The following is a 20544-nucleotide window of genomic DNA, read 5'->3' as shown; positions in this document are numbered from 1 at the left end:
ATATACAAATTGGGAAGCAACTGTAATAATACCTGCATCTTTGAAAACACCTCCCAGAGAATCTCGAGCTCTTAGATTATAAATATATCTCACGGCCCTTTTTTGGAGAATAAATATTGAATTGATATCTGCAGCACTGCCCCATAGCAGCATTCCATAAGATAAAATACTTTTAAAAATAAAGCCTATTTTTAGAGATCGATAAAAAAAATAACATAAACAAATTATATCAATTCTTCTACACATCGTCGCTATTTTATTTGTCGTTTGAGTTAAAAATGAATCGTTCCATTTTAAGAGCAAGCACAGCATGTCCACGACTGTCTTTTTTGTTTTAACTGCTCCTTTTCATTCTTATACAGTGATAGTTTCAACTTTATCTTTCACTTTTAATAATTATCGAACTACATTTCAACAAAAAATTAATATTAAGAATTAAATATATGACACTGTTATCGGTACAAAAAGTGTTGGCCGGTTGTCAAAACGCAGTAGAAACCGGTTGACTATATATGAACACTCACTAATGCAAAGCTTAGCTTAGACCTCGTGAACTGTTATGTTATTATGATTGCCCGTTTAATTGCTTATTAATAAAAACCTTACAAATACCTATATTTATTTTATTTCTTAGTAGAAAGATTTGATTTTGATAAAATATTCTTATAGATAGATGTATGTAAAATATAAATAATTGGTAAAATAAAATACTCAATCATTGCAATTGATTTTATTATTATAAAATTCAATTTTACATTATATACACACACACTTAATCTCAATCTAATCTATGAAATATAAAAAATTAGAAAAATGTATAATTTTTCTTTCTGTTATAGAATATTCATATGAAATGGTAACATTTTTTATACGTACTTAAAAAAGTAAACAAACTGAAAGTTTATAAAGAAACAGTAAATAAATTCTTTTCCAGATCCATTTCACATAAATATAATTAAATTTAGACTAATTATTTATCTTCTATTTGTATGGGGCATACTTCTGGGTTACTGTTGTTACTATGATATCGCTTGTATTTATAAGAATCTATTACTTCATAATCATATTCTCTGTAATGTAGCCAATCATCCAAACGGTTTTGTCCATTGAAGTCCCTTATTTTTGTGAATACTGGGGGAATTCTGGTGGTACCAGCTTCTTGGCTTAAATTACCAAAATATTGATCCTGAAAATTTTATAAAGTAGACAATAATTATATAGATATTATTACAACAGTTATTTTAGTTATTTTTTAGGATAATTAAATAATTTTAATGAGTTTCAAATTCAAAACTAACATCATACAAGCAAAACAACATACAAGGGTAAAATGGTAATTGATAAATACTTCGTTAGTTACTTTCGAATCACTAAATTTCAAACTTTTTTAAGTAGTACAAATAAATACTTACCAAATCTGACCCTATAGTATTTATCTCAGTTATTTTCTTATTTTGTCTTTGGAGCTTATGAGCTCTATCCAGCCACATCTTCAACATCTCTTCTTGAGATGGCAATTCAAACTTGCCCGCTATATATGAGGCTATGTACTCCGCCTGGAAGAAATAAGTTAGTTTAATTTAATACCTTTTAATTTAATCTCTTAGGATATGTATATATTAAATAATTTTTAAAACAATACGTTACACATTTCTTAAATAGTAATATACAATTTCTAGATTTCATACATTTCCCCTAACATATACATTTCCTCTAATGGTGATAAAACGAACAACAGATGTCTGCTGTCCTGTCCTGATGCTGTAGATAAGTGATTATTATGTCCATCGCAACTAAAACAGTGCTAGATGGACGTATCTCCTACTTTTGTATACATCTTCCTGTCTCCCATAATGCGGAAAATACATATTAAGTATAAAATAAACGTTTCAGAGGCCGTCGTGACGCAGCGGCACAAGGGAGTGACTGTACCGTGTTGGTTGTAGGTTCGATCCTCGCTCAAGGAAGTATAATATTTATTTACGTTTATATTACCATTTCTTCGCTCTGGTGTCGAGACAAAGCGCGGGGTTAAGTTCTGCCACTTAACACCCAATGCCTCGAGAATTCGGCAGAAAGTGGGGAACGGAGTGTCTTAACACTAGGTTCCCTCCGCCTACCCTGCTGTGTGCGGTATACAGTGTGAAGCTGATAATTAACGTTTCAATATTTCACCATTTTATAGCTCATTTTAGCTAATTCATATTTTACCTGAGCGTCCAATACTTTTGTGACGATTTTCTTCACGGCACCTATGAAGAACATTGTGGGATGTCTAATGTTAACTATACTCTGATGTAAAGGCAAAACATATTGGCCAGATGCTGTTAGGCCGGAACTCGAATCTAGGAATGTATGTGAGAATTCATAGCCTGAAAAAAGAAATTAATTAAAAAATATATAATTTTTATTACTTCCTTATAATAATAGTAGGCATACAATCTACGAAATATACAGAATTTCAATTTCATGTATGACACAACCTAAAAAATAAAATATACCTACTTAAAACGTAGAAGACAATTTATAATCTCGATAAATTTATACTAGAAAATAACATTTAAATGTATTTTTCATTTGGGTTCTCTTTATTGACATGAAAAAAGGCCAATCTAAGTAAAAACAGTAACTAAAAAATACCTCGTTACCTTACCTTTAGCTATTTAAAACGTGCTATATCTACCAGCATAACAATTTATTTAATCTTCATACTGTAAAATCTCTACATTATACAGGGTGGAATTGTCAGCACCACTTTAAATGAAACTACAGTTTAAACTACTCTATAAAAGCCTAATATAATTCAGAAAAAAAATAATTCCCAAAAATGAAAAAGTTATTTTTTCAAACAAAATATCTAAAAAAAATATTGTTTTAAAATAAATCACAATTTGTAAAGTATAACATAAACACGCACACACTTACCTGTCAAAGCGGAAACGTCGCATACGCATGTATGCGTCACACGAAATACAGGTATGGATAAAAATCGTGAAATGAAAATAAAATCCTACGTCTAAAATGTTGAGGTACCTTGATTAATTTCTTTAGTTCTGGGTTTGAAATATTTCACCCTATATGCAGTTTCAATAAAAGGAACGCCGCCTCTTCCACCCTATATACATTACATACATATCTAAATTTATTATAACATAAGCACAATAAATACCTGTAGCAAGAATTACATCATCAATTTCCTCAAACGTTCCATCGACAAAGATGACTCCATTAGGTACGAAAGTTTTAACATCGGGTTTCTTAACAAAATTTTTACCGAAATCAGGTTGATTGTACACTAAATGGTGACTATGGACCAATTTGGCTGCTACATTACTCAAATGCAAGGCTAAGTCCAAACCCGAAGGTCCAGCTCCGATTAACAGGACCCTGCGATTTTCATATACTTCTGGCTCTTTGTAATCGTGGCTGTGAATCACGGAACCTATAAACAAATAAAATGATAAGTATATAGAAATATTTCCGCCATTTAACACGCAATTCCCCCAGAATTTGCGCGGAAAGGGGGGACCGGAGTCATTATAATGGGAACGACGTGTCTTAACTTTAGACTCCCAGGTTCCCTCTGTCAACCTTAATGTTTGCGAAATATAGATAGCAACAAGCACTTAAAGCTTATTTATATATATTAAAATTACCGTTAAATGTCTCTAGTCCTGGAAATTTAGGTACATTTGGCTTAACATACTGGCCGTTGCCAATGACGACGTAATCACAAGAGACGGTGTAACTGTTCCTGTCCTTCGAGCTGTAATACGTCAACTGCCAATTATCGTTTACATACTTGACTGACGTCACCAAGCTTCGGACCTGCAAACAAATTAATAGAAATTGTATAAAAAATATGTCAACAATAAGCATGCAGAGTAGGCAGAGAGAGCATAGTGTTAAGTTCCTCACTTTTTTTCCTCCAATTTTTTGTGATATTGCGCGTTGAATGGCAGAACTGAATGCTGAAATTGATGTTATAAAGAGAATTAATCAATCCTCCGTGTGTCAAGTGTGTGAATGTAAAAGTGACTGGTTGTGAGTTCGATTCTGAATCGAGGAAATGAAATCTTCCTTTTGGCATCAATACCGGCGGTATGTTGCCAGGGTCTGCCTTCTTGCATAACCTACTTCGCTTTGCCTAACAGTATATACCTAAAATAGACTCGAGAAAATGAAATATTTATTATTTTTATTTCTTCACTCTAGAGTTGAGGCAAAGAGCAGCGTTCAGTTCCACCAGAGAATTCGGCGGAAAATGGAGAACGGAGTGTCTAAATTCTAGGTTCCCTCTGCCTACCCTATTGCGTGCGGGATACAGCGTGAAGCTGAACATTGAACATTTGTAACAAGGTAAGTAAATATATTTATTTATAAAATACGAGAACTAGATAAAGAAATAGATAACTTGTGTTAAAGAATTTGTGTTAATTACCGAACACGAAACGACACTTAAAACATATTGAAGTCAATTAAGCACCTTATTTAATAGGTGTTAAAGAAAAAGAGTCGTCTAAAGCGATAATTGAAAGCACAGAACAGCATTCAATATAATTTATGTTCCATTATATGGACATAATGGCGCAGGCAAACTGTAACTGTAAACCTCGACAGGTTTAGGGTTCGATTCCCATTCGAGGAAATTAAATATTTATTTTTTTCATTTCTTCGCTCTGGTGTCGAGTTAAGTCTCACTATACAACACGGAATGAGGATTCGGCGGTTCCCTCAGGTTCCCCCTGCATAACCTGCTGCATGCGGGATATAGCGTGACGCTAAAAGAATCTATCGATAGAGTATAAGAGCAGTATTTACATTATTACTCACGTCATCTTTATTTAAATCAACTATCACTTTTCATACAATAGTACGGCTATTATCTACATTTATAGTGTTAAGTACATTCGTATCACGTAACTTGTAGTAACTTGTCAGCTGGTACTTCCTTTATGGTATATAAAATCTATAATATTTTTTATATTGCTAAGAATTTTTTTACTTTATTGTTCTTTGTTATACTTTGTAAGATTCTATTGTATCTACTTAGTTAGATATATTTCAAATTGTATGGAATTATCTTATTTCAACTTATATATTTAAATAAAAAAATCAGGTTCAAGCTGTATCCCGCACACAACAGGGTAGGCAGAGGGAACCTAGTGCTAAGTCACTCCGTTTCCCACTTTCTGCCGAATTCTGGAGGCATAGCGTGTTGAGTGGCAGAACTCAACGCTTTGGCTCAACACCAGAGCGAAGATAAAATATAACCTAAAAGAAATATAAACTACTTACTTGAATATGGGGCAGCAAGTTGAAATGCTTCACGAACGACTTGATATATTTATAGAAGCAGGGGCCAGACGGGTAAGTGGGAGTACCATTTGGAAAATGATAACCCCCAAATTCCATGGTAAGCTTAGGAGTATTGGTTCTGAAAATATGAAATATATATTTTATTTTTCATAAAGTGGTTGACCAGCAACGCGAAACATTTACTAAGAATAGCTTTTAACAAAAAAAAACAGTCTAATTGATAACCTCCTTTTCTTACAGAAGTCAATTAAAAACAATAAGCAAGGTGTAATTATGGGCGAATCATAACTAACGAATTTTGAAATAAACTTTTGTTACCCAATACATTTATCGAATTTTACGAATAAAGGGAAATTTGTGTTAAGTTTTTTTTTTAATTTCAGAGGGAACCTAAAATTAAGACACTATATTCCGTCTTGCCCCCAGAAAAGCGCGTTTTGCCTTGTCACCAGAGTGCAGAAATAAAAATATTAAATATTTCATGTTCAGAGTGGGAATCGAACCCATAATCACAGGCTTGTGATACTGCGCCGCGAAAATATTTTGTTTGTTTACGAATAATATTTTATTAGCTACTTGTGTACAGCTTTATTTAATATATATATTTTTAATTTAATAATCCCTATCTTAAATAGACTATGAAGACGAGCGCCAAATTGCTACTATTACTGAAATTTTATCTTTATCCAACGCTCAATTAAATTTAATAATAATAAAGAATATGTAAAACATAGATAAAGCATACCTAAGATATTTATACATGCTTGTGAACACAGGTATACCATCTTCATCCACTCCGACGTGAGGATCGAAGCGCCAAGTACCACCAAATGTCTTGGCAGCTTCAAACACCGTGAAGTTCACACCAAACTCCTTAAGGTACCTTGAGGCTGAGAGCCCTGAGTACCCACCGCCTATGATACATGTGTGTGGCTCGGGCTGAAAAAAAAATACCATTCATTATATTCAAATTCAAATTTCAAGTTAAGACACTCCGTTCCCCATTTTCCGCTGATTCCTGGAGGCATTGCCTGTTGGGTGGCGGAATTCAACGCCGCGCTTACTTCGACACCAGAGTCAAGATATGAAAATATTTAATATTTCAATTCCTCGAGTGGGATCGAACCCACAGCTAGTCTCGTTCTAATTCGTTGAAATCTCAATAGAGTTGATGATATTTTTCTTCAAAATAACAAGTTGTAACAGAGCTTCCTTGTAATCACATGATCTAGGTACCTAAATATATTAATTATTAAATATAAAATCCATAAAAAAAGGACAATAGTCCTTATGGCACAGAGCTTAAAGTATAATATTCATATTAATAAAACATTACATTATTATAATTTATGTATTTTAGTACAAAAAGATTAAGGACAAATTCATTTTTAATTTAACCGGTTTATTAATAATATATCGAGAGAAAACCTGTATCTAACATCTCGTGACTCCGTTTAATTTATACAAACGTCAATTTTTATTTATGTATATAAATTTAAGTTAGTATAAATTAATTCGGACAAGTTTGTATAAATTAAAGAAATAAATACAAAAAAAATTGATGAAATTTTATCTAAATGATTACATGTACAGTTTTAAGGTGTAATATACCAATGTAATAATAATATACAACAAAATTTCCCAATATAAAAACGGTAAGATTATATTTATTATCCTTGTATATATGCAAAATCAAAGCTTAGCTTAAAGCTTAAAAAACCGGTCAAGTGTGAGTCGGACTCGCCTGGCTAAGGTTCCGTAAGATTCACAGGATTGTAGGTCAACGACAAGTACAACTTATAATAGTTGAGAATTTTACCTTTTTTATTTTAGGATTTGTAAAAGCTTATTTTTTTCTTCTGCTCAAAGGGACTATAGATTTAAATATTTTATATTAATTTCAGATTCCACGCGATATGAAAGTGTTCCTATAAGGGTTCCTTTTACAACCACAAGTACACAAACGGTAGTAAATTGCTCCTATATATTTATATAAGAAATAAAAACTTGTCACTTCTATTACTGTGCACGACTTCCGATTCCGGAACCTTCATCGGTATAGGCATTAACTATCTGGAAGCTATTTAGAAAAATGTGCTAATTACCTACTATAAGTAATGCCATAAATAAAAACTGGTTCTTTGTTTGGTTTACAAGCTCATTTTTTTCTAACCGAAGTCATTGCATCGTGGTTGTAGATTCAATTCCGATTCGAGGAAGTTTAAATATGCATATTTAAATAATTTTATTTCTGAAAGATTACCACACATTGTTTCCAAGATGGATTTCAATGTCTCATGTAGGTTGTATTGTGTAAAGCATAGATACAGACAAATTCAATAATCAGAGTAAACGTTTCTACTCGTACGAGTGTAATTTGAGCGACATATATACCCTCTATTTTTAAAATTCGAAATTCGAAAAATATATTTTTTTTAAAATAATAAAATAGTACATAATAATAATATATATAATTATTAATTTAAATATACTCTCATTTTTTACTTATTATTGATTTAATTTTATATACTTGTTATTCGTAGTGCGAGTGATTATGATAGAATATTATAATTATTATAATACTATTTTACTTGTATACCTATATGTTTAATGACGCTGGTGCCCGGTAAAACTCTAATTGAGTTTATTATTGCACCTTGCATTTGTAATCTTTGTATCAACCTACTATTTAAATAAAATAAATAAAAAATAAATAAATATAAAATTTCTAGAAACATATATTAAGTCCCGTATATAGATCTAGATCGATTTTGAAATGCCGTTGTCATTCATAAATTATATACCCATGAATTACGACAGCATCTCAAGATCGATCTCAGAGTTGAGAGTGACTTATAAATACGGATCTTAGAATCAAGTAACTGCACACTCGTATTTAAAGTTGTTCGTATCCTAATATTTACCTGGCAATATTAAATGATAGTCAAACAAACATTTCTGGTTTGTGCAAGTCAAGGAACGCTTTGAGCGTGTTAATTTAAAATTAATTTGTATTCATGCAACACGTTATCTCTACTAACCCACTTTATATTACACAATAAGTATATAAGTAGAGACACGTGTGGTAGCTATCTAAAAATGCTTAAAGGTGGTGGGAATGGTGGTGGATGGTGGGAATTTAAATCTTATCTTCATCCTATTAATAATTGTCTAAGAGTGCTTTAACACTAGGTTCCCTCTGCCTACCCTGCTGTGTGCGGGATACAGCGTGAAGCTGATTAATAATTTCTATTGACAAAATCTTTTTGAATTATAAAATTGCAATATATTTCGGGTTATCTTTTTAGGGTTCCATAGCCAAATGACAAACGGAACCCTTATAATTTCATCGTGTCCGTGTGTCTGGGATATTATGGGTACTCTATGGTGAAAATTTATGAATGAAGGTAGGTAGTTATTTTATGAACCACTATAAAATGATGTAGTAGGTTTGATTTTGAAAAATAAATTAGTTATAAACGTTGGCGCTCCATACATGTAACTGAGGAATGCTTTTTTAATTTTTTGCTGCTACGGAATTCTTTATAGTATGACACGCTCTTGCTTGGTTTTTTTTAATTATTACATATTTATTATTAGAAATTGTCCGTGCATCAACATTAATGAATCTTGAAATCTTAAGAAAAAAATGTTTACAATCACTTAAAAAATCAACTAGAAACTAAAAAGCACAGATAAATTCTATTAGTTAACAAAAGAAAAAAAAATTACCTATATTTCTTTAATTATCAACGTTTATTACGATAAAAAAAAAGAAAATAATTAAAACGTCGCTCAAACTACACTCGTATATACGAACATGTTTTATATTTAAGATTTTCCTTCTAACAAGTACATGCATCACCATGTCATTATAAAGGTTCAAGTCGTGACTTTTTAATATATAATAATAAAAATAATTATATATATTTATTTGAATATAGGTACAGAGTATGATAGTTAATTATTAATTACTAGCGGCCCGCGGCTATGCGGCTTCGCCTGCGTGAAATACGTTATTATTAATTTCTGTCTCCATGAGTACCTACGTCCTATAAGTGACGTCCATGTAAAATTTGAGACTCCTAGCATTTGTAGTAACGAAGTTTCATACAAACTTTCAACCCCAAAAACAACCCCTTAGAAGTCGAATATTGCAAATTCCCGTCTTAGCGAGCACCTACGTCCTATAAACAACACCTATGAAAAATGTGAGATTCCTAGCACTTGTAGTTTCTGTCGATTTCATATAATTATATAGATTAGTCTCCATTCTACCATTGGGCGTGCAAATATTACATTTGGTTTTACTAATTATATTTATTTGTTATGTAACAATTACAAAAGAAAACTCTTACAGAGCTATAATTCATCAATAAGAAATTTAGAAACAGAATAATAACATTTATCTATTAAAAATGTAGATAATTGTTTTTTGAATTTGATTAAAAACAAATTAAGAGGCTAATTAAAAAAAGAAACAAGCAATATGAATAAAACATGTATTCTTACGCCTTCGTAAATAAATCAACATATAACATACGTTCACAGCCTACACTTGAGTCGAAATTAAAAGCTCTGTTCAAAATAAAATTTACATTTAAAATACTTTTCCTTTGATAGTTTAATTTATGAGCACATTATTGAAAAATATGACAGAAAATAAATGATCATTATTATTTAAAAAAAAACGAAGAAATTACGTCTTTAAGTTGATATCATTTTATATTATGCACTTATTTCCTCTTATCTTCCAAGAAACCATTTTTTAGATTTACAATCAGGCAAAAGTCATCGTCCCTTTAACCTAACAGAATAAGGAAAAATTTACCTTAAGTGCAAAGATAGTTTAAAATATCAATTAGCCTACAAACCCAGTCTTAAGTGCGTTGTTAAAAAAAACTTATCACACCGTCAAGGGTATATATATAAATAAGTGATTGGTTTTTTAACAAAATATTTTAAAATAACAATAAAATATGAAATGCTATGATGTGCATAGAAACTTTGCTTAATTAATCTAGTTATTATAATTTATATGAACTATGATTTTAATAATCAGCTTCACGCTGTATCCCGCACACAGCCGGATAGGCAGAGGGAATCTAGTGTTAAGACACTCCGTTCCCCACTTTCTGCCGAACCCTGGAGGCATTGCGTGTTGAGTGGTAGAACTCAACGCCGCGTTTTGCCTCGACACGAAATGCGAATAAAAACATAAATAAATATATCGGTTCTTGTGCTGCTGCGCCACGATGGCCTCTACAGTTTTTTAGTAACATAATTGATATAATAAGTATACTATATAATAGTTTTAATCTTAGTCAATTAAAAAAATATTTTTTTTTTTACCCCGGACGCAAAAAGAGTTGTTATAAGTTTAACGTGTGGACCCATTTGAGTGAGTTTTTGTATTCGAAAGCTTTGTTAATATAGGAAAAAAGAAAAATACTAAGATATGTTTACAATTTTCTCCATAAATATCAATTTCCTTATTACATATTATATCTCATTAATGTTTGTCTATTTCTTATGTACTACTAATATTACGCAAAAAGGTGGTTGACTGGGGAATGTTAAGTGAAATGTTTACATCGGAAAATACATACTCGTATAAACATAGGTGCGGCGGCGATTGCTGTTGCTACATAAGAGAAGAATCGATGAAGTATTTATATCCATACCTATATTATAAATTCGAAAGTAACTCTGTTTGTCTGTCTGTCTGTCTTCTACGCGAGATACTTGAGGGTGTCGGAATGAACATAGGATACTTTTTTTTCTTATATTTGTAATATTATCTATATATACCAATATATTATAATACTTATTAATTTGACATGCAATTTATTCTGCCATGTTAATAACAACCGTCGCTATGCGACCGTTGCTAAGCAACGATTTGCAAAGCTTGTTGTTAGAAAACGTTACCCAAAATGAGCTTGCTTAACGCATCTCTCTATTGAAAACTGAAAATAATTTCATAAATTTATTTAATAAATATTCGTATAGTTCAAGCGGGCGTAGCCGCGTTCGGGTCCACTATTATGTATATATATAAGCATTTATATATAATAAATATAACATTTAAATAACAACAAGAGCACAATTGACCTAAAATAAGATGACAAAAAATGTTTTCCTTATATTTTTTTAATTTTTGTTATTTTACGCAGTTTCCCGCATGTAACAATGTTATAGACGAGATAACACAGATAGGGGCTATGAGGAAAAATAATATAATTATGTTTGTTATATACTTTTTTCTATTAGATTCATTTTTATCAATTAATCGATATACGAAAACTTTTAATCCATAATTATTTGGACTAGATTCGTCTTGTTAGATCGTTAGATCGTCTAGATCCGATGACAGTCTAATATTTTCAATATAAAAATCTAAATATCCTTGTCAAGAAAACTAGAACTAGAACCAAAAAAATTTTAGGCATATTATTTTTAGTGAATTATTTTGTAATAACTCCCTTTCCTCCTTTTTCCTTCTCTCCTCCCTTCCACATTTATTTCTTATGTTAAATAAAAAATAAAAAATAATTTATTCATAATCTGAGTTTTTTCCTTAACAACTAGGTATCATTAACAAGCAATTGATGTTAGTAAGATGAGGAACAAAAATATATGACGAATAAGATATTAACATGGAATTGTAAACGTTCAAATAGAAGGAAAATAAAAGTAACAAATTTCCTCATTTTCATTATTATTTACACTACTAGCATTACGAATAAATATCTAACTTACTAACTAACTTTTAAGTGAAGCGGAATATAAATTTATTTAAGTACCCATATTGAACAACAATCACCAAGGACACCCTTCAAGCAATAATGTACCTAATGGAAATAGTACTAAATTTGTATGCAAAATAATATTCTTGTTGGGACCAGTCATAGCGCAGCGCACTGGAGGAAATTAAATATTTAATATTTTAGTTTTCTTCGCTCTGGTGTGGAGGCAAACCGCGGTGTTGAATACCGCCACTCAACACGCAAATGCCTCCAGAATTTGGCGGAAAGTTGGAAGCGCAGAGTCTTAACGCTAGGCTTCTTCTGCCTATCCTGCTACACGCGGGATATGGCGTGAAAAAAAAACAACCCTAAAAATACGACCATACATAGGACCAAGACAGATCTTATTCAAGTACAAATTTTCATTTTCGTCGTAAATTAATATAATTTGAAAAAAAAAAAATGTTCGTGTGTTCTATGCATCTACCTACGTAACGTAAATTAATAGAAGCATGGGATAATAATAATAACAGCAATTTTCATTCCCCATGACACCGTTGTTCACTGTTGAAGAGCATCGCGGCCAACATGACAAATGATGGATAATACACGTGTTTTGTGAGGTTAATCACCATCACCACCATAATTATTGAACACCATAAGAAAAAACTTAACTCATTCACAATTACGTTTCATTTATATATTTTTTTTTAAAAAAAAGCAGCTTCACGCTGTAACCCTCATGAAGCAGGATAGGCATAGATAGCCTGATATTAAGACACTCCGCCGTAACTCAACGCCGTACTTTTGCTGAACGTAGAATATAATATATTAAATATTTCGCCTCGAGTGGGAATCGAACTCACAACCTGTCGCCTTATCTGCGCTACAACTAGCCTCAATCCTACATATTTTATACTTTAACATTTCTGACTAGAATCTAGTTTAATTTAAAATGAATAATGTATGCAATACGATTGTTATAAAAACGAGATAAATTAATTGTTAATTAAATAATAACTTGCATTATACATCGAGCATACCTACATTGAATTCCGTACATATAAGATACACATTAAATAAATATATAATAAATATTCATAAAGTATAAACCATAATCCATTTGTAAATTAAATATTAATTCTCAAACACTTAAAGATCGTATTTTTAAATATACCTAAATAAAAGATTTGCTAATCGCAAAGATTTAGGATTGAACTTTGAACTTTGAAGGTGCTCTTCGAATTTAAATTCTGTTACGAGCAGGTGATTATTGACAAAGCTTAGAGCGATTAAACGTCATAGATGACATTTATGGAATACTATAAAATTTTCCGTTATAGAGTATGCAAGTATAAAATGAATTAGTTTACAATGTAGAAGTTCATTTATTTAATGCCATGCATTTATTTAAACAAAATGGCAGAATTTTTTTTTTCTTAATAATTGATAACCCCAGAAGAGACCGTCGTGGTGCAGGGGCACAAGGGTGTGACTGTAACGTGATGGTTGTGGGTTTGATCCCCATTTAAAGGATTGAATTGTTATTTATTAATATTTTCATTTCTTCGCTCTAGCACCAACGTCAGCATCGAGTTACGCCACTCAACTCGTAATGCCTCGAAACATTCGGTGAAAAATGGGGAACGGAGTGTCTTAACACTAGGTTCGGTTTGCCTACCCTGGGTATTTAAAAAGAAAAATTGGGAAAATTACATATTCATTAAAAAATGTTGCAAATTTTTTACTATAATCCAATATATGGGTCATAATCAGAAAAAGTGTCCTTTTTGTGTCTTTTCTTGTCCCGCTACTTTGAATGCGTTTTAAAAATACAATTTTAAAGATAATTTAAATATTTTGCCATTTACGATAAATTTATTTATTAACTTAAAGATTTTTGTAATATTTTAAATGTATTATGTCAAATAATAGTATTTGTTGTTAGTTGCAAAAAACCTTTCAAAATGCTTCCATACAATTTTTCGTGTCCCATTCACCACTTTACTTTTTAAGAATTGATTTGTTACGAATGTTTATGGTTTTATTTGATTTCAGATATGTTTATATTATTTTACTTTATGCATAATATTAAATAGAACTACTTTTATTGATACATTATTTAATAAATAATATATATTAGTTAAGTAAATTTGTCCCAAAATATTGTCTTTTTGTTACTCAGGGCTAGTAACGTACAATTAAATTATGAATGCAATTATTTTGGGTGGTGTTTAATATTGTTTTTTGTTGTGGCACCATATTTCTAAAAGTCAATGCTATCGTAGCTACAACCAGTAGTGTACTCGCAGCAGTAGAGGGGTTCAAATGTTTTAGAGTGAATGCGTGAAATTACATCTCAGGGTTATAAACGGCTTTTATTTTGGAAAGTATTCTATAATTTCGTTTTCTTGTTTATGTTATTTGCTTCTATTTACAAAATCTCAAAAAAGAACTTCAGTGCTTGTAGATGCAACACGTGGCTTATGAGCAAATATTTAAAAGGGTTAGAATTTCTCAGATTTCATTCTCAATTTCGTTATATTTCGTTACGTAACGAAATTGAGAAAATATGAAGCCTAGTTCACAATTACGGTACCAATGTTTTCTTATATATGTTTATAATAAAATTGTATCGAACCGGTGCTTGTATATGGAAGATATGTATATAAGAAAAAAAATTGCTGGCATATGAAAAAAACTATTAGTGACTTTTCATAAAGTAAAGTAACCAAAAATAATTATTTTTAAGTTTTTTGCTTGTTTGCTTGTTTGTCTGTGTTTGTGCACGCTAATCTCAGAAACAGCTGAACCGATTTAGTTAAAAATATTTTTTTATTCTTCCTGAAATTAGTTGTGATTTTGTGATTATTATTTTTTGATAAATATTTTTGTATTTTCAGTAAGCGTCATGGCTCCTATGTTAAATGTCCCTCCTCCTATCTCAAAAAGACCAATCCTATTAAATATGACTATATGCGGAATAAACACTTACAAAGAATGAAACTTAATTCCAGTGATAACGACTCAAATTTTGATATAATTTAAAGTGGATTTAATTTTATCATTAACTTTGTGATCTCTAACTAGAAATATAAGTTTATTACGTTACGAACTAGCATTATTATATTGTTAATATTGTCACTTTGTTATGTTTTCTTCTTACATTTATAATCTGTTAATTCAACGATTGAATCTTTAAAATTTTAATCTGTGTCTCATTAAATAAAAAAACAATAGTTTTATTCATATAATATCCTTATTTTGTTGTGTATAATGCCTTATGACATCAGTTTTGTAACAAACATTATCAGTGTTGTTACTTATCAGTTACGTTACGAATTCGAAAATGTCCACTTTTCTGATTATGACCCATATATGTATTAAGAAGAATCTTCACTTCAAATAAATTGAACGTCCTCGCAAGGAATTATTAAATGCTGTTTCGCGATGAGGCAATGAACGATCAGAATTCAAGCTCAAACATGGAGGTATTATGCGAGCCGGTTGCGAAATGCTTCCCGTTTTACCTTGAGAAACCCATCTCAGTTACGAATTATGAACAAGTTATTTCAATAACTATGTTATAATATTAACAAAATTTTCAAATATTGATAAATAATTATATTAAAGGAAGTGATATTTATCAAACATTTATATCTCACACAATTTTTTTTTTTTTTTTATTTACACTGTATCCCTAACGGGGTAGTCAGAGAAAACAGAGAGCAAAACGCTACTGTCTCTTCATACCTCTTTCGCCTGGCCCACTGCCCATACATGTTCTCCGGGAGGTGTGGAAATCTCATGCTGTTTCCTCCTCTCTATCTTCCTCCAGTATGTTCGATACTGTGTTTACGAATGTCAACAGAGCTCTCCCCCTACTTCTCTTAACGCTCACTTATCTTTTTTTCACATAGAAAGATAGCATATTTTTAATCCCCCCTTTTTTAGAAATCACCGACACATTTTGTTACGACGCGACGTTTCCAATTTCATAAAAGTGGCTTTTAATATTATAACGGTATATGGTTATTATTCAAGTCGAATTTGTCCACCAGACGTGAATATAAAAAATATAAAATAGCCATTTTTAAAATGAATGGGCTAATATTATTAAATTTACATGAAATTCATATAATTTGGAACCAAAAATAAAAAGACTGGTTTTAATATTGTCAACAGTTTTACGGTCATTGAAACTTAATCGTTTAAAATATTTATATATGTATACAAATTTCAACCTGTTCGTTTATTATGCTATCTTTCAATTTTAAAAAGTCTTTAAATTAGTAATTAAAAGTCTTTAAATAAGTACTTTGTATTGTAAATGTACAGCTTTTATAAAAAAAGCATATAACATACATATAGCAACGCGCATTAATTAAATTTTATTGCTAACCAAAACAATTATATTTATAAAGTAAAATCTACAAAAAAATAAGTTATTTTAAAAGTTTTTTTTTTATTTAAGTACATTACCATATAAATTTATTGTAGTAATAAACTTATTCAATGTTTTCTTATTTTTAATAGATATACTTTAAGAAGCTGCCATCATCGTTTAACAGTTTATTTATTTTTAAGGATTTTATTTATGCAAAAATTAAAACTTACCCTCAACATATCAAATTCTATTGTAATTATTGGTAGACATTTCTCAAATAATATACTCTTTGAATAGGCATACTTGATAAACTTTTCAAAAGCATAGTTCGAGTTCTGAAATCATTTTAAATCTTGGCTATAGAAAAATGTTTTTAAAATGTTCTATTTCAGCTTCCTAGGTAGAGGGAATTTAGTGTTAAGACACTCCGTTCCACATTTTCTTGAACTTAAAATCTTATCGTATTCAAAAAGTTAATTTAACTAATTTTATATAAGTATTGCTTGTTTAAGTATTAATAAAGTATATATATGTAGAGTCGACTAAGTCTTGTATATATTTGAATATCAGTAAATAAGTATATTTATTTATTTTTAAAATTGCAAAAAGTTTATATCAGATTTTTTGTAGGTACACATAATTATGTAGCTCTTAGCTAATACCTCAGCTCGTAAGCTGCGAAATACAGGCTGATATTATTATGCAATATGATAGAGTGAATCATCTAAACGAAAAAGTAATGTAATAAAAATCTTGGCAATCTTGTTTTGTTCATGTTTTACTTTATTTTAATGAAAAATATTTTATTTCAACGTAGGCAGAGGGAAACTGGGAACTTATTGTTAAAATGACATAATGAAGTGAAGTATATTGGTAGAATAGAATATTGGTATGGAACATGGTAATATTCGATTATATTAACAAAAGTCTGATATGGAGATAACGTAACTAAAGTTAGGTACCTACTAGGTACATAATAAAATGCAGGTAATTTTAATTAATTATATATAGATTGATTTCTCGATATATGGCGTTTCGAGCGTGCCAGTTGAGCACAATTCATTTCGCCAATGTCACGTTGTATATACTTTTTTATCTTCACGCTGCTTTACTCTATACCACATAGCAATGTAAGCAGAGGGCACCTAGTGTTAAGACACTCCGTTCCTTCGAATTTTCGAGGTATTGCGTAATTTGACTGGCGAAACACCGCACTTTTCTATGAAAATATTAAATATTTAATTCCCCCAACTGGGAATCGCACCCATAACCGTCGCGTTTACAATCGCACGATTGTGCCCCTGTGCCATGATGGCCTCGATATATGTAAACTTTTAGTTGATAATTGGTTTGGTAATATTTTTCAAAATTCTACTTACGGAGAAGGAACGAGCGAAAAAATTAATCCAGTGTTTTATTATCCAATTAATTACTTACTGAACAAAAAAATTACTTAAATATTTTTTGACTTCAATTTAAGTTTAATTAGTTAATAGAAGATATTTTTTACTTTAATTGAATTTTGATATACTTTACTACTTTAATTTATAATATTAACTAAACGTTAAGGATATTATGCATATTATTAAGTCGATTTTTTTTTATAACGAAATTATAAAAATCTAAGGATTTTTTATGAATTATTTCATTAAATGCCTCAAATATGGAGAGATCTAGATGATAATCTACGGAAATAATTAATGTCAAATTGATGAGAAAAATAGAACTCTCTATTCGTAAACAAACATTGGTAATTACAAAATCATTTGTTTACATTTTGTTACAATGAACAAATTTATAAAAAAAATACGTTATCAAAAATAATTTAGTTAAAGATAATAGGTTCACATTTAATAGCACATGTGTATAATAAGTGAACAGGTGTTTTTTATTTTATTAATAGGAATTTATTTCTATACTTATAAAAATAATTATGTACTAATAAATATTATATATTTTATAGTATATTATATTATAATATATTGTAGAATATTTTTTCGAATTATTTTTTTTTTTGTTTTCATGGCCTGATTTTGCGATGACAGGCGCAAAATAATCTGCCAGTGTCACGTATAGTAGAAAACACACGAATGATATGGTTCAGTAAATAAAAAAAATCGAAAAAATATTAATAATTAATATTATTATTAGTATTATTATTAATATTATTAATTTTTCGAATTATTTTGTAATACTCATTTTTATAATATATTGACAAGTGACATATTAATATTACTTACCAAAGAAAGTGCGGCGCTCTGAATGACATTATAATTTAAAAAGCACAAGTACAACATATACATCCATAAACTATGAAATAAATTCATAATGAATTAAAATTTAATATTTTTTTATATATAAAATCAATAATATTAAAAACTATATATTTATTTTATTTTAATAAATAAAAGGTAGCCGCGTTAGCGAGCGAGCTATCCAACACCGAATGAGATTGTGTCCAAAGAGTTTTTACGCCTTCGAACGAAGGCTGGATATGGTCCAGCCAACCTTGGTTGTCGACGCTCATTGAATCATATACCTGTTGTCTTCAAGTTAACAAAAACCCATAAGCACGTAGCTAATTAACTTGTGAACACTTATTACTCACTGCACCAGTACAAAATATGTTCCTATGGATTTCGTTAAACAAATATTACTATGTTTGTTCGTGACTATAAATTAATAATATGAGAAACTTTAACATAAAAAAGTTATTAAAGTTACATAAAAATATAAGTAACTAGCGGCCCGCCCGCGGCTTCGCCTGCGTGAACTACTTTATTATTAATTTCAGTGTACATGAGTACCTACGTCCTATAGGTGACGTCCATGCGAAATTTGAGACTCCTAGCATTTGTAGTAACGAAGTTTCATACAAACTTTCAACCCCAAAAACTACCCCTTAAAAGTCGAATATTACAAATTCCCGTCTTAGCGAGCACCTACGTCCTATAAATAAACCCTATGAAATATTTTAGATTCCTGGCACATGTAGTTTCTAAGATTTCGTGATGAGTGAGTGACCTTTCGATTTTATATATATAGATAGACAAAAGATAAATTTAAACGACCTGAAATTAGATCCGGTAAACATAGTATACGGCATTATAAAAATAGAGCTACTTATACGAAAATTTTTAATTAATAAAAATATATTTAAACATGAGGCCGTGATGGCGCAGCGGCACAAGGGTGTGATTGTAACGCGACGGTTGTGAGTTCGATCCCCACTCGAGGGAGTGAAATATTTATTTAAATTTATATTTTCATTTCTTTGCTCTGGTGTCGAGGCAGAGATTTATTATTATTAGGGGCATTTATCAACGTAATAGTTTTTGATATAATTAATGCTATATTTGGTGTGATTATTCTACAGGTTTTCTTAAAATATTAGTTATATTTAAATTCATTTAAAAATTGTAACAAACAAAAATATTACCCCGTGCCTCTTGCTCTCTCCCGCGAAGCCGCGATCTCTTTCTAGCCAAAAGGCGTAGGTTAAATCCTGGTGAATTACCTTTGCCTTGAGTACAAAATACAGGTAAAATAATTGTTTTGCTAGTGATTTTTCCCGTGCAAATTCCCGTGTAAAATGAATATTGTTGGTTTTTTATAAGTGTCATTATTATGAGTGATTCAAGTGAAACCCCCTATTTTCCCATACCTACATATTTATATAATTTGATTTTCCTTATTCTAAATAGGTAACAATTCTAATATAAATCTAAGGAAAGAATAGGCACCTAGGTACGTTTTAAAATATCAAATTATTAAGTTTATATTCTTCGCAATAAATAGTAGATTAAAAAAGAACTGGTTTAATCTTAAATATTTAATATTATTTTTTAAATTTATAAATAGGAATCAATGACCGTATAAACATGTCGTTTGGATAGCAGCATCAAAAGCTATTTCTATTATCAAACGGCAAAAATAAATATTTTTACCTAAAAATACTTTTTAGGAATATTTTTTACATAAATCTTTTTAAATTTAGTATAAAGATTAATATTATTTTAGTTATTCTGTTTATTGTTAAAATTCACTATCATTAAGTAAACAGTGGGTGGGACTTTAAGGTTCTATTGA

At 30.3% G+C, this 20544-nt stretch overlaps 1 protein-coding gene across 1 annotated transcript; it reads right to left on the bottom strand.

Annotated features, from left to right (window-relative positions):
* Nucleotides 1–715: 715 nt before the first annotated feature.
* LOC146536805 (senecionine N-oxygenase-like) lies at nt 716–18912 on the bottom strand. The gene is made up of 8 exons (XM_085189550.1): nt 18696–18912; nt 6065–6258; nt 5299–5437; nt 3657–3828; nt 3170–3442; nt 2212–2372; nt 1413–1556; nt 716–1186 (listed from the first exon to the last, which is right to left on the bottom strand). Exons 1-8 carry the CDS (start codon nt 18780–18782, stop codon nt 971–973), a joined length of 1386 nt encoding a protein of 461 aa, XP_085045676.1. The 5' UTR covers nt 18783–18912; the 3' UTR covers nt 716–970.
* Between the last annotated feature and the right edge of the window lie 1632 nt (nt 18913–20544).

This window comes from Heliconius melpomene, chromosome 8 (assembly GCF_056956725.1).
Source record: "Heliconius melpomene rosina isolate 202511_hmr_F chromosome 8, ASM5695672v1, whole genome shotgun sequence".
Taxonomy (NCBI): Eukaryota; Metazoa; Arthropoda; class Insecta; order Lepidoptera; family Nymphalidae; genus Heliconius; species Heliconius melpomene.
Note: the sequence above shows the minus strand (reverse complement) of the source record. Positions and strands in the feature narration are given on the sequence as shown.